At 49.2% G+C, this 15,481-nt stretch overlaps 1 protein-coding gene across 4 annotated transcripts; it reads left to right on the forward strand.

The window, feature by feature from the left end:
* The first annotated feature begins 1,098 nt into the window (after window positions 1-1,098).
* Window positions 1,099-14,334, forward strand: C6H10orf95 (chromosome 6 C10orf95 homolog). Of its 4 annotated transcripts, none has more exons than XM_014595625.3 (2): window positions 1,099-1,380; window positions 12,717-14,334. In XM_014595625.3, exon 2 carries the CDS (start codon window positions 12,776-12,778, stop codon window positions 13,445-13,447), a length of 672 nt encoding a protein of 223 aa, XP_014451111.1. In that variant the 5' UTR covers window positions 1,099-1,380; window positions 12,717-12,775; the 3' UTR covers window positions 13,448-14,334. The 4 variants fall into 4 exon arrangements, with proteins under 4 accessions (XP_014451111.1, XP_014451110.1, XP_019341570.1 ...); XM_014595624.3 differs by lacking the exon at window positions 1,099-1,380 and adding an exon at window positions 1,652-1,778; XM_019486025.2 differs by lacking the exon at window positions 1,099-1,380 and adding an exon at window positions 8,730-9,199.
* Window positions 14,335-15,481: the final 1,147 nt, after the last annotated feature.

Raw genomic sequence — 15,481 nt, forward strand, 5'->3', positions numbered from 1 at the left:
TGCAGTGCTTTCCCCCCCCGACATTGCAATGGTCTATCCCATGCAAAGCCCAGTGAGTGCACCCCCCCACAATGCAATGGTCTATCCCATACAGAGCCCAGGAGGGTGCAGCCCCCAGTTGTGGTGGTCTATCCCACGCAGAGCCCAGTGAGTGCACCCTCCCACAATGCAATGGTCTATCCCATACAGTGCCCAGTGAGTGCACCCCCCCACAATGCAATGGTCTATCCCATACAGAGCCCAGGAGGGTGCAGAGCCCAGTTGTGGAGGTCTATCCCACACAGTGCCCAGTGAGTGCACCCCCCCACAATGCAATGGTCTATCCCATACAGAGCCCAGGAGGGTGCAGAGCCCAGTTGTGGAGGTCTATCCCACGCAGTGCCCAGTGAGTGCACCCCCCCACAATGCAATGGTCTATCCCATACAGTGCCCAGTGAGTGCACCCCCCCACAATGCAATGGTCTATCCCATACAGAGCCCAGGAGGGTGCAGAGCCCAGTTGCGGTGGTCTATCCCACGCAGTGCACTGCGCGAGTGGGTGCATGCGTTGCCCCCGCGTGCCCCCTGCTAGGACAGCGGGGGCCCGAATAGGGCTCAGCCCCCTCCGCGTTATAAGGGGAAGGGGACTCGCTGGCCTGGAGGCCGACCTTCAGGGGTTGCATGAACAAAACGCAGCGCTCCCCTCCCCAAAAACCAGACTTTCAAAATAATAAAAAGCAAACATTAGGAAATCTGGACCGGGATTCAGGCGCCCACCAGCACGGCGCTGCTTTCGACCGCCCGTTGCACACCCGCTCTGCAGCCGTACTTCCATTTTTAATGGAAAAAGCCCAAATAGCACTTGTCATTTCAGTGCCCCCGGCACCCTTTTAAGGCTGGACAGTCACTATATATTTCCCACGACGATAAAAGCTGACAAAATTCTGCATTTCGGCCACGATGCTGTTGGGACGCGGATATGATTTCTGACCGGGATAACTTAAAACACAAGTGCATTTTCTTCCTAGGCGCTTCTGGTTTTAATGCCCCCAGACAACACTTGGGCTAACTACCTATTTAATGAGCATTGACACAGGCAGGTGAGGAAGGAAGCTCTAATTGCTGTTTGCAGAGGGCTTTGAGGGTTTTAAAACGGAGCAATCTGCTTTCCACCCGGTGCCTCTCAAAGAAGCATCACCTCGTTTTATTATCTTCTGACATTTTATGGAGATTACCAGCGTGGTCTAATTGAAAGGCGCCTTCTATCTAGTCGCTGACCACAAAAACTCAGGGAGGATTTGCAGTCAAGAGCATAATTGCAGCTTTTATAATTACAGATTGAGGTACAGGCAGGTAACATCCGATCTGGAGATCACCTGCGCTGTTAGAGAGTCGTTTCAGGTAAATAGCAGTGATCGTTAGCATCGTTGGCATAATTGTGAATGTAAGAAAAATAGCAAGGTTGAAGCAGAACAGGACCCTAGCTATCAAAAGAGTATATATATTCTGTAACAGTAGTCACGAATGTAAAGGAATATATTGACTTTCCCGCTTGACTTGTATATTTTAAATAACTGCTGGTGTCAAATTGGTTACAAGACTAATTTCTAAACAGTCGGGATGGCTGTATAGCATTACAGGTGTGCACAATAGTGACTGACGTGTGTAACTGCAGGCTTCGTTAGTTAATTGTAGCCATTTGAAGTCTCATGGTGATTACAAATAGTACCGGGGCTTTTGTAGTTATTGATTCTGAACAAAATCCAGGGGAGTGGATCTGTTCTTCAAAGCAGCAAGTGGTAATTAATCCCTTCTAATTTCTATTGAACCTATTTGCTTTCAGGGGGCGGATGATGCTGCCTGCTTTAGGGAGGAATCAGAGTTTGGAAATATACTTTTAAAAGCTGGTTATTTTAAAGAGAATTCATGTATTTTTGTCTAGGATACTTTTCCCCATTACATTTTAATAACTCTGTTTTTCCTTTCTGCATTGCAGCTACATTAAGAGCCAAATAGTGCTTCTCTTGTAGTTTTGATTAAGGTTGACCATCACTAGTCAGCTAGTTTCTCTAGCTCTTTACGATTTCCACTTTTTAATGTAAATTTACACAGCTTTTCTGTATTATTTCCTGCCCCCTTCCCATTTGCTATTAACTGTTTGAGTGTGTTTTTTAGAAACCCCAGTTATTGGTAAAGTACTACTGAACTTCTGTAAGCATAGCTATAATGGTTTAGTTCACACCTAATGGTCTCTTAAGCTGGTAAGTGCACTCGAGGTATGGTGGAGAGAGGTGTTGGGAGCAGAGGTCTGATTTAAAGACTGGACTCGTGAAGCTGCTGCTCACTTTTAATATAGGATACCCAATTCTTCCTTTTCAGACTGAGGGTATCGGCAGTGTCTAATATCGGTTTGCAGTTGCTGCGGCTAAACTCCTCTACCTGGGGAAAGTGTTACCAGTTCTAGTGGCATCCTTATACTGGTATTAGTGGCATCCTTATATTGGTATTAGCTAAACTGACAGACTTCTACAGCAGTGAAACCCTTCTTGCTGCCGCTCTGCATTCATGTGGCTTATTCTAGGTTTAGCTTAAACCCTTTCCACAGCAACTTCAGCTATAAATACATTTTTAAAACAGCCATTATTATCCCACAACAAGTGCTTCAACATATGAGCAAGGCTATTCTGGTTCAAATTCATGTATTCTCTTATAGCTTACCTGTGCAGACAGTCCCTAATCCTGAAGCTATCCAGAATTTGGATATGGATATGCCACTGTTTCATTGCAGTGGGCCCCAAATTTATATTTTATATATTTATATTTGGGGCCCACTGCAATGAAACAGTGGCATATCATATATATATATATATAACTGTGTGTGTGTGCGTTAAACAGAGAGAGCCTTCTACAGTCCTGGTTCTCAAAACATTTGTATGAATAACCCATCAAAGTCACTGGGATTACTCCAACATACAATTATACATATCCCTGATTGTTTGTAGCATCAGACCGCTCCAAGAGGAAAGCAGAAGGATTATTAAAAAAAACAAAACAAAATAAAGAATCATGTCTCAGAAGTAGCATTTAATGCACCTTTTATATGACTATAGAGGAGTGAGAAATCACATAGTTAATCAGTTTAATTCTTCTCACCATGATGGGGGGGATACAAACAGCAACCAAAAGTCTAAGGGCACCTTAAAGTTGTCTTCACTTAAACAGAGCTCAACAAGAAGTCCCTCTCCCTGTTTAAAGGGACACCATCTCAGACCGGATGTATAACGTGGTGGTGACACTCGAACAGGGTTGCAGCCAGGGCTATGACACGGCTCGCCCAGATCTGAGCCTGTGTGAATGCTGGCAGCTCTTCGTCTTAACAGGCTTTCCTAACAATGTGCCCTAAAAGTGGGAAGTCCAGGGTTGGGATATACCGTGTTTGGGTGTTTCATCATTTTGCACCATTGGCAACAACCACAAATTGCTGTGGCATCGGGCTTCTGGCCATTGCTCGTCACCCGCTGTAAGAAGGTCCGACTGATTAGCTCAGCAGCGGGCCCAGTGCCTTATGCGTGATCTGCGTATGCTCAGGACAAAGGGCAAGGAGGAAACCAGGGTGAGGGTGTGCATCTGCTCATTCACGCGCCTGGGACGTGGAAGATCTGAGTTTTATACCCCTGCTCCAAATTGAGCCCTATAGTACTAGTCTGTTGACTGCTCTGGGGTCGTTCATCTCATAGACCCAAAAGCCAGAGAGAATTATGGAGGGTCCTGAGTACAGCAAGGTGCCTAAATCTCCTCCCTTTCCTCTACGTTTCAATTGTAGTCCTCTTTAGCATGCCTGGCTCAGCTGGGTTTTGAGCATCCCTTGCTTAAGTGCCAGGCTCCCCATCCCACACCAAGGTAGGGGCATATGCTTAACGTGGGGAGGCGATAAAGTGCCAAAAGCAATGCCCTGCACTGCAGAAAATCTGCCTCTGTTGGTCCCACGCCTCTCTCTATTGCTGCCATGCCTGGGGACCAGTTTGAGGTGATGTCTTCAGTGGGTTTCCAGCAGGTGAGCTGAACTCCTGCACAACCGCTTTGCTGAGCGGCATTGCTGTTGAGACGCACAAGCTGGCAGGAGACTGGCTTTTTTGCTGCTTAATGCACAGAGTAGCGCCTTCCTAACCCAAAAGCTCTGAATCGTGTCTCTCTGCTGGGGTTATTAATATTATTTTTCTTTAAATTTTATCCAGGAAGTAGTGCAAATGCACTGCTGGTAATCGTCTCAAACCCGGTCTGCTTCATAAAGAAACAGCAGCAACAAAAATTCCCTGTAGCTTAAAACCCTGTTACTGGCAACCATGAAGCTGAATAGCCTGTATTTAGAGCGTTTGCTCATTTGTATGCAAAATCAGCTGTTCTCGTAAGCTGCTATCATCTCGTCAGGGGCCCTTTTATATAAAAATATTTTCCTCTTTCAGATCTTAATCGCTTGAGGCTACAAGGGAGTGGATCAAATATCCTTGTGACTTTGCAGAAAAGAGGGAAGGATAAGCGTTCTCGGGCCAACACAAACTTTCACTCTGAAAGTATCTCATAGACAAATGCTGTGTCTAAGCTGCTGTGTGCGATGGCTGCTGTGGTTGTCCCCGCTCACCTTGGTATCTGGTCCAATTTTTTTGCATTTCATCTAGCTTAAAATTGGGTTTTCTATACAGTGCCTTTCCCCTGCACTGTATAGAAAACCCATTTTTAAGCTAGATGAAATGCAAAAAAATCACAGCAAATTGAAGTTTAAAAATGGGAATAGTTGGTGTCCCACAAGTCAGGGTCCTGTGCTGTGCTGAGTGGCATACTGCAGACAATGCTTTAGAAAGGATGCAGTTTAGAGCCCTGCTTTTATAGAAACAGAGGTGCATACCCTTGGCTCCCAGGACCTGCAAAAGCCTAATTTACCAGGACTCGTAGTAGAGATAATATCTTTTATTGGACCAACAAAAAAAAAATCTTTAATTGCAAGCTTTCGGGGACAAACACCCTTTGTCTGGCACTGGAGAAAAGATTGAAAACCACCTGGATCCCTGTTGGGAGAACCAACAGATAAGCCTCCCAACATGGGCTGCAGTGCATCTACTCTCCAAAAGAAGGATGCCTGCCCTATTGTGAGAGGTTGAGTTGAACCCTGATAGCAATAGGCGACCTATTTCTGATGCTCGCAGAACACTAGTGAACACTAGTCGTGTAACACTAGTCTAAGCAGACAGACACCAGGCTGCACGGGGAAGTCTCGCCAGGCAGCTGAAATCCCAAGGATGAGAGATGCTAATGTCTAATAAAGACGTTGCTGGAAAAGAGCCTTGGGGGTCAAGGCACGAGACTAGGAACTGGAGGGGGAGGTGGAGGTTCAGACTCTGTTGGCAGCTCCGTCGGACCTGGGAGAAGTTGGTGGCCTTGAACTACAGGTCCTGAAAAGGAACAGGGAAGCCTTGGGGGTGTATAAGCCAAATGCCGCGTTGCTTGGGAGGGGAGAGAGGAGGCTACGCGGGGATCAATCTGCTGGCTACAGCTTTCATGCTCCATTTCCCCGCTATGCGGGGAGGAGGTGACGAGTGGAGCTCGTCAGGGCTCTGTCCTGTGTCTGGTACTCATGAATATCTTTATGAATGGCTGGGAGGATGGGACTGCACGCACACTTGGCAGATATGCAGATGACACCAAGCTGTGGATGGGGGAGCCAATACTTTTCTGGATTCCAAATGACCGTAATATAGTGGAAATTCATGAAATTGAAATCCAATAAGGGGAAGTGCGAAGTCCAGCACTTAGGATGGGGAGAAAATCTCCTGCAGTCTGGGGAACGTGCTGTACACTCGGCTGCAGCACTGCGGAAGAGGACCTGCAGGTTGCGACGCACCACAAAATGAATAACTGTACTTTGCACACCCTCGTCTTTGTGGCTGTGGAAGACCCCGACCTTACAAAGAATCTGTCTATTATACAGATGCATTATAATATCTACTATATATTATAATGCATTGAATTATGCCAGGCCTTGACATATAGAAACTCGTTCTAACTTGTCCGGTGCTGAAAGACCGCTGGTAGCTCTCGATTTCCTTCTGCAATTAATTCCACAGGATAATGAGGTCGCATAAGGTGCTACATTAACTGCTTATCAGTGTTGCTTTTCTTTTTTTCATATGCCTGGTTGTCTCCTGTTTTGGGAAAGGGGGGTGAAACATAGGAAAGTCCACAGGGCTCTATCAAGGAGGAGAAAATGGGGTGCATTACTTTGAGAAGCAGTCCATAGCTTTGTTCAGGAATCAAAGAAAAACTATACAGAAGGGTGTTAGCGTCACGAAATGAGGCTCTGCCTTGCCTTGAATGGAGATGACTGCAGTGGCCTCCTCAAGCTAGCAGGAGCTGCCACCTGCACGCTGCTGCTTGAGCCGAGCAGCTGGCCTGTGTCGGCACTCGAGCGTGGAAACCCGTGCTCCGCTCGCTCAAGAGGGGATAGCACCTTTGACTCGCCATATATACATGCAAGATGGTTTTCTCATGTCAAATTTTCTTTGAGCACGGTAACTTAGACCACCTCCGATGCATTTTTAGTTTGATGGTGGCAAATTGTCCTTTTTTGTCGACCAAAAAAACTCCATCAGGTGTACATGACACGTAAGGGAACAGGTGTGCCTGGTGAAAAGGACTTCACAACAGGACTCTTCAGAGTCATTTTATATTGCAAGGCCAAAGAGGAGCCTTTCCAGTTGCATGGCTGATGTCTTGCACGGGAAGCAATTTGCACCTCTCCTGGATTAACCGGCCATCGCGGTGCTTGTTCTTGGATCAAAGGTGAAGCAGCAAAGTCATGAAGCACTCCTTGTCCGCCCAGACAAAGCCGATAAAGGAAGCAGAAACTAAAGTCGCTATGGATCTGCTCTGTCCTAGATCTTGGATGGAGAAGGAACCGTTGTGTCCTAGCCTGTCTTCTCCCTAAAATTAGTTCAGCGCAGTAATTCCTGCACCAAGCTCAGACCTTTCTGGTTGATTTATAGCCTGTTGTAACAAGGCAGCTTAGCACATCTGCTTGGCTAACTGATCCCAAGCCTAGAAGAACAAAACAGTCCTCTTTCTGTTTCTCCCAACGTGCTGGCAAAGTTCAACTCCTGACTCAATCTAAAAATCCCATTCAAACAAGCCCAAGCACAGCCCTTGAGAACATGCCATAGAGTGGTCAATGCAAGATTGTTCTGCGGGAGGAAGGGAAAGCAGAAAACAGGCGTCTCGGTTTGCCCTTCCTGGCTTTGATACGGTGTGCTTGGTAATGAGGTATGAAGGACTTGGCTTGACACGAAGAGAAAACAAGCCAAGGCGAGCTACAGTACCGCACTTCACACGCGCGTCATTTTGGAGTGTGGCATTTCCGGATACGCTGATGTGGCTTTGAAAATCCAGGGGATTCATGGTTTCAAGTGACTCCGGGCCTGGTGGGGGAGGAATAATAAGCTATTATTCAGCATTTGCACTAGCCTTTGGCATGAGTCTAGAGCAAGGCTCCAACTTCGGCCTCTTGATCCCAAGCAAAATGCCTTACTGTGTGGTTTTTTTGGGGTGTGGGCAGAAGGGACAGGGTGAAAAGTTTTTGGGGGGTTTTATTTTCTAGCTGGAAGGGAGTCCTGGCTGCCTTGGGTTTTCTGCTTCTATAATGATTTTTAACTAGTAGCTTAAGGCTGGTGAAGGAAAAAGTTTGTGGCATCAATAAGGCACAGGCTTGCTCCCTGCAAAGGCAGAAATGGAGAGGAAAGGAGATGTACCTTAGCTGATGGAAGGGATGACTTACAACCCTAACTTTCTATGACTGCAGAGCACCGTGACGCCTTGAGAGATGTATATTGTTGGTTGTAGCCGTGTTGGTCTAAGGACACGGGCAGGCAAGGCTCTTTGGGCAGAGGTGATCATCTTGTATTAGACCAACTAATACTTGGGGGGGGGGGGAATGTTCTTTGCAAGCTGTCGGGCCCAAATGCCCTTCTTCAGGCAGTCTCCCTATGCCTGAAGAAGGGCATTTGTGCCCGAAAGCTTGCCAAGGATATTCTTGCTGCATTTTTTTTTCTTTCCCCTCGTGTGCCAATTATCCACACGCAGGTTGATATCAACTCCCTGGGCTAGCGGCGATGGCTTCTGATTACTAAGTACCTTCTGATGATAACTCCCGGATGCTTCTGCAAGCAGGTCTTTGACCCATTAGGGGGATTTGATTGGGAACTAGACTAAGTGACTCTGCCTATGCTGCAGTCAGTAGTGATCTGCAGCTCCCAGGGGCCTACCTGGCCCCACTTCAGTTCAGCAGGGCAGATTTTTGCCGTCTAAACGGTTTTCACGGTGTTGCAGCTCTGCGGCCGGTGTATCCATGCTGATCCCAATGGCAGACTTTGGCTGCGGTGTAGACCCCTCCAGTGCTATTTTCTAGATGCACTGAAAGTGCTTGCTGCTAATTGATGTGGATGCCCCTGGGAGCAGCCACCTCCGAGGGCTCGGCCCGAGGTGAACTTGCTTTGAAGGGAGTGACTTGGATCTCGGGCAGCTGAAGGAAATAGTTTGCGTGATCTAATGGGTGCGAACGTGCTCCGGTTTCATATTGCAAATGGAAGTGCGGGTTCCCTAGCAACTCTGTGGTACAAGTCGGCGCTGAAACGAGCTCCTCGGTGTCTATTGTGGTTTCTAAGAGCTGCGGTGTTTGAAGGCGCTGCTTTCAGAGACGCTGGGAAGATGTGGAGGGACGGGGGAAGGCTAGGAAGAATGGAGGAGAGAAAATCCAGATCAGGCTCGGTCCATCCGTGATGCACGTGAGCTATCGTGCACCCCGGAGCTGAGGCTCTCCTAGGTAGGAAAGGCATATTTGAGTGTGGGAGACTGCCCGCCCGGCGTCTGTTGCTCTCTACCTAGCAACCGTACCTCCCTGCAATCTGCCCACGGCTTGGAGGACCTGCCTTGGTTACCGAATACAACCCCATCTGCCTTCCTCAGCGGCTCCAAGATCCTCGCGGCTTGCCAAGGCTCCAGATTGCTCTGCGTTTCTAGCTGGTTTGCAGAGAGCTGAGCTTGGCACCGGCCTCTCCACTCAAGGATTGCATCTCTCCAGTACGAGAACCACTCGGTCTGGGTCTGCTGACTTCCCAAGAGCAGGGCTCGAAATCTCAGCTAAGGTAACGAAGGGCCCCGGAGCCTAAAGACGCAGGTAACGACCTCCGTTTCCCTTCTTGCTGCAGTCTTTTGCTGCTGCCGAGTGGACACGTCCCCTGGAAGTCCCCGACTTGTCCAGGGTCTATCGCTGAGAGGGGCTGTAAAATGCTGGTATGGAAACCTTCTGCCCCATCCAGGGCTGCCGCCTCACTTGTTGCCCTGCCTCATAGTGCACACCTGGGCTCCTCGCCTGTCGCCCCGTCTGCCAGGTGGGGATGGGCCTGGCCTTGCAGCTGCTGATGGCCACCGCGTCTGGACCAGGAGGTGGTAGTGCAAGAGCCACCGTGCAAGCAGGGAGCCACTGCATGTAACGAAGGGGATTCCTCCCTCAGGGCTGGGAACTGGCACCGGAGCAGGAGGAGCTCGGGGGGTCCCCATAGGGAACGGGGTCCGAGGGGGGCCAAGGTGATTGTGAAAGCCCAAAGCTGCACGCTACCTTCAGGGCAGACAGCTGGCAGGGGCATAGAAAATGAGGGTGGAAGGGAGCTCAGGGGGTCACATCTAGTCCAGCCCCTGCTCCAAGCAGGACCAGCCCCAACTGCATCATCCCAGCTAAGACTTTGTCTAAAAACCTGCAAGGATGGAGAGTGCACAACTTTTTTCCTGTTCCAGCGCTCCTAATATCCAACCTCACCTTCCCTTGCTGCAGCTTGAGCCCATTGCTCCTTGTCCTGTATCTGCCCCCACTGAGACCAGCCGAGCTCCGTCCTCTGTGCAGGGAGCTGAAGGCTGCTATTCAATCCCTTCTTCCGAGAGACACAGCGGTGAGTCCCTCTCTGGGTTTCCTCCCTAAACCACTTCTGATCCATGCATCTCCCCTTCTCCATGAGAAGAGGAATACCAAGGGCCTGTTTTAGCCTCCCGAGGTCGATTTGAAGGCCGGGTCAATTTGCACCTCTTATAAACTAGCCAAAGTAGACTGTGTAGCATGAGCTTTCGTGGGCTGGAGCTCCCTTTATCAGATGCTGTGAAAGGACATGCACAAAGCAGCGTATGAGGAGAGCAAAACTGGAATATAAGATGAGGGGGAGCAGCGGGGTGGAGAGGAGCATCTCCCTGCTTTACCTGTGGCCGGTTCAGGGGTCATATCGGGATTCATGGTAGTTTTACAAAGAGGTTAGATGATAAATTATATGGGATGGCTTGCACAGGGGTTGGACTAGATGTGCCCTCTGCAGCTCCCTTCCAGCCCCGCTTCTCCACGACGGAGCCGGCGTTAAATATTCTGAAGCTGCAAGGCGCACGACAAGACAAACAGTGCCCTGGCTCGGCCATCGGCCCTTAAGCCGGCAAAATGCAAATCTCTGCTCCTGCTGCCTGAAGAGATCTCTCTCTGGTCAAGGTAGAGTCGTGCCTAGGGAGGTGAATGAGCAAGGCAATACCTGGCAGTTGCAGGATACGGTCCAGTGAAAGCCAAATAAATCCAGCATGTCATATTCCAGCTGGCAAACACGGGCTTGTCCCAACAGGTCTGCAAAAATGCTTTAGGATTAGCAAGTATTGTGTACGGCGTGTCAGCCGTCAACACCCTGCTGTTGAGTAATACGTGCGTGCTGGGGAAACGTCAGCCCACAAGAATGAAGTGATACGATACTCCTGCCACGCACCGCTCTTTGCCCCTTGCTGGTTTCCTCAGTTGGCGCAATAGCAGACTTCCCACTTAGCTCCTTGGTCTTTTTTGGTGTTGTGACATCCCAGGAATTTAGTCTCTCATCTGTGATCGAAGCAGCTTCCTAGCTCCTGCGTTATAGCAAGGGTCACCCAACAAAAGGCTTCTGTCGGTCTTTTTTTTTTCCTCTCTTATCATACAGGCTCCCCTGCCCTACAATAAAATCTCAACATCACTGGCACTAACATCTTCAGTCTTTCAGGAAGCACTATGTTAAAGGTAGCCCCCCAGCCCAGGAGGGCATGGAAGGATTCGTTCCACACTAGCCACCTGGGCTCTAATCTTGCATACCCATAATACCCATAATTCACAGACCAGAAATCATTTGACTTGTAGAAAAGCAACACCAATGATCCTGAGCTCCATGAATGGTTTGCCAGTAGAGTTGATGCATTATTAAGTGTGTAGTTTCTCTGCATAACTTGTTTGCCTCTATCAGTACAGCCGTATATTAGTGTATTGTCGTGTTAGAAATGGATACAGCCCATGTAAATCCTGAATGGGAATAGTGATGTATAGAATTAATGTGAACACGCCCTAATTAGCGTCACAACTAGGTCCGAATGATGGGACCGGATCTGTCTAGGAGATGAGCATGTCGCCTCCTCTTCGGCGTATCCCTAGTTGCAGACAGGGTCGCAGTTCAGTCCCTCTCTCGGGTCACCTCTGGTCTCTCGTGGGGGCACTAGAAAGAAGTGCACGTGTGAACTTATCGGTGATCTCAGTCTGGTAAAGAGCGTGCCATGCTGGTGCGCCCATTTACAACATGCGTTGTCAATTTTGACAGGATATTTGCCAGTAGTTTTGGTGGGGGGTGGGGGTCATAACCTCCTTAGGCCATGGCTATTGTGTCAAGATGGATGATGTTCAAAGATGTGCCTCTGACTTGGGCCCCCTCGGAAGTGGGCACGTGGCACGAGGGCAATTATGGAGATGCAGACTCGCAGCACAGAGAAGTTTTTTTCATCGGAGTAAACCAGGCTGGCGCTTACTGCAAGTCTCTCCGGTAAACTACTCTGTATCGTGGCCTTCCAAAAACAGGGGCTACCAAGGGCCCAGCAGACCTTTCCTCGGCTCTCTGTGATTTTTGTTTTTCATAATCGCAGCCAAATTCAGAGTTGAGTGCCTCCAGGACGAAGCCCAGCTCTTCAGTCCAGCTGTTGGGAGCTTTTTTTACTAACAAGTTCTCTTACCTTGGCAAAGATTTTTCCCTCCCACCCCTATGAAGTCTAAACCAATGGCTATAATCCCATTTTTGCAGACCACCTACAGAGGTGATAATGCAGAGGCACCACAAACAAGGAGAGCTTTCCATTATCTCGCCAAAAACACTCTTGCCTTGCACTCGGTTATCCATGCCGTCCCTCCCCCACATCGTAGCGCCAGCCTAGCCCTTCCCTTCCTCTGCCCCTCTAGAGGCAATGTGCTGTTTCATTGACAAGATGAGGCTACTTGGCTTTCACAAGGTCAAGAGGGTTTAGAGTTCCTCCCTTGCCTGACTCCACGCAAGTGCTGCAAAAATGTCCAACTCCAAGTGCTTGGGATCAGTGAAATGTGCAGTGTCTGCCCACACTCGGTGCTGTCCATCACTGAGCGACTTCCGGCAATCGGTGCTGCTCGTCGCTCGGTGCAATGCTTTGGAAATGCTGGAACTCGTGTTTGTGTTACTAGTATTGCAAAGATGTCGTTCCTCCTGTAGTAAGAGCTCCTTTACTATTCAGCATGCTTCCCGAGCCATGAAACGCTTGTCGTCCTGCAGGAGCTGTGCTGGGATCTTGCCACTTAAACTGTCTGCGTCTCTTTTTCATTCTCAATATTTCCCTCTTCTTCTTCTTTTTTACAGATCAAGACCCAGAACCTGCTCTGGAGAGATGACTGCTGCTTAAAATCATCCCTGATACCATGTACCATTATGGCTTTGTGCCCTCGGAGTGTTACCCGAGCAGGATCCAGCCCTCTCCCTATGCCTACCTGCCCCCTGGCCCTGGGAGGCTGGCTGATGTGCCGAGCTCAACGCCGTTCCCTCCCGTCCAGCTGCCCAGCTTCTACAGCCAGCCCTTCACCCTCGTGGTGGGCCGAAACGGCTACCCCGACTGTGCAGGAAACCAAGTTGAGTATCATCACATCTACAGTCCCAACCCTTACTTCCACCCTTACCCCTTCTGGTCTGTCCCCCAAGTGACCGCTCCTTGGCCTTTGCACAACCCTTATCCGGCCTACAATCCACACCAGGGGCCAGAGCAGGGGCAGGATGGCTGGCCAGAGGGCTTCACCATGAGAGCAGAACTTCAGTGGGGAAAACTAGGGAAGGTTTTTGGACCAAGGAGAGTGCTTCCAGAGTTCGTGAAGGATGACCTCCGAAGGGTTTACGGCACCTACCCGAAGACGGATGTTACCATAACCTACCGGAATGGGGAATTCTTGGTGAAAGGAGACCCCAAAGTGGGAGAACAGGAATACACGGTGGAAAAGAGGGTCATCCAGCGGGCTCCAACCCCCTCGGCTAGTGAGGTTGATGACAGCAGTGAAGAGCAGGACCGGAACAGAAAGAAGAAAAAGAAATCTAAGCCATGATGCCAGACTGCTGCTCCCACGTCCTTGTGGGCCAGAGAGCCATTGACTGATGACTTTGGACTGGAGAGTCCCTGAATATTAGCACAAGCAGGAAACACCCATCACTTTAATTACTTCTGAGAACAAATGTCCTTGCCTTCTACAAACACGCGATGACACAGCGCATGTTCACCCTTGTCTTCCTTCCTTCAAACATGAGCTCACTCCACTCGCATCTAAGGGATCTGGCAGAAGATCCTCCAGCTGTGGATAAGAATTTGTGGTCTTCCATTTGCATGACCAAACGTAGTCACAAACTGCTTTCTAGACACAGGATTTGGCAAGTCTCTCTCACCAAAGCCACTGAAACGGCCTCCTTGCGGCAGTCCTCTGCAAGGTGAATTGAGCAAGAGTAGCGTTCCTCCAGCTCCAGACTGGTGCCGGTTGGCAGAGGGCACTGGTGAATGTATCTTTGTTTTAAACACTGCACCTGGTCGTCTTCCTGCTCATAGTTATTACTATTTTATTAGTTGTAGGTGGCTCTTCATTACTGTCTGGAATAACTGGCCTCTACTTGTTTTGCGTTTGAGACCTGCCCAGGCATCCTCATTCTGGGAATAAAAACGTACCACTCCTTCCACCACCACGAAGAGCCGGGCTTGGTACCAAGCGACCGCAGCCATTGGCAAGTGCTCATTGATGCAGCCGGGGCTGGAGTTCACAACCTCTACTAATGTACTTCGGCTGTCACTACTGTTGTGTGCACGTAGCATGTACTCTCTCCATCCCCTGCTTTGGAAAGGAGATGGCTGGGCTGCGGGGTGCACGGTGATGCTGAGGGCCTGTGGGCCATACTACACCTGTCTGAAAAGATCTGCAGCTTTTAAATAATAAAAATGCAAATAGTCCTTTGGGGTTTTTTGTGGGTTTTCTGTCTCTTGCAAAGGACAAACTGCTACTAATACTCTATTATCGTGCGTATCGCATACCGTACACCTTTTACCCCCTCTGAAACCGGGGTGCACGCTCACTCCAAGTTAGAGGAAGAAAGGAGCAGTCAGCTGTTCCTGCCTGACTTCCATAACCTCCTGCACTAGCAGAAGAGCACCCCGTGCTTCGGAAAGCGCTAGCTACCTGCACACAAATGCTCCCTTTTGGAAATGTGCATCAAGTTTCCACTCCCTGGTCTGTCTTGCAAACGGTAGCTACACGCCTGCCTTTCCTGGCAATGTTGATGCCCTGCCATGGCTTCCCAAGGCTTTAACTAAGTCTATGCAGACATTTCAATGCCTACAGTATAGGGGTGGTTGTAGCCCGCCCGTGCCAATTAACAGCAGGTGCCACTGTTCTCCAAGAAAACTCCAGCGGGTGATGTGGGCTGTTGTCAGAAGCAAAACTCCACCTTGCGAAGGCAGGAGAGGGGAGTTTGCACATCAGCAAAGGCTTATTCACCAACCACAAGCACAGGTGTGGACCTAGCGGTCAGTTCTACCCCGAATTATGCTCTGTGCGTAATGAGTTGAGGATAGCTGGCCATGCTGCAGAGCGAGGGCTCGCATCCTCCAGTCCAAAGGCAGCAAGCCAAAGTCTCAAGGTTTCAGAAATAAAACTAGGTGTTGCAACTACAACTGCCTGTGTAGCTCCCAGGACACCTGCGCCAAGCTGCTGCTCCCCAAGTCTTTCCCCGTGCAGTTCCTCCTGGGGTGTTTTTCCTCTCAGGAGCATCTCCGTGCCACTCCAAGCCCTGGAACAGGAAATATCAGCCTCCCCGTGCCCTTTTCCATTTGCACTTTGAGAAGTCGTTGTTTGACTTTCCCCCTCCACGCTGCGTGCTGGGGAGTCTGGGTCACACCCAGGCTGTTTGTTTGAGCTATTTGTATTTTTAGTGCAGGGACACAATTGCATACAATAAATCAGTGGGCGGTAACATTTATTTTCTTAAAGGCCTTTCTGTTTCCAGAAGAATTGTTTTATCACCAGTTTCCTCTCTGCAGTCTCCTTGATCAGACATTTATACCAGAAGAAGAAAACACAGTTGCTGACACCAACCAACCT

The sequence above is a fragment of the Alligator mississippiensis genome, chromosome 6 (genome assembly GCF_030867095.1).
Source record: "Alligator mississippiensis isolate rAllMis1 chromosome 6, rAllMis1, whole genome shotgun sequence".
Lineage (NCBI taxonomy): Eukaryota > Metazoa > Chordata > Crocodylia > Alligatoridae > Alligator > Alligator mississippiensis.

Coding starts and splice junctions, on each gene's coding strand:
- C6H10orf95 (XM_014595625.3), top strand. CDS start 12,776: ATGTACCATTATGGCTTTGTGCCCTCGGAGTGTTACCCGAGCAGGATC.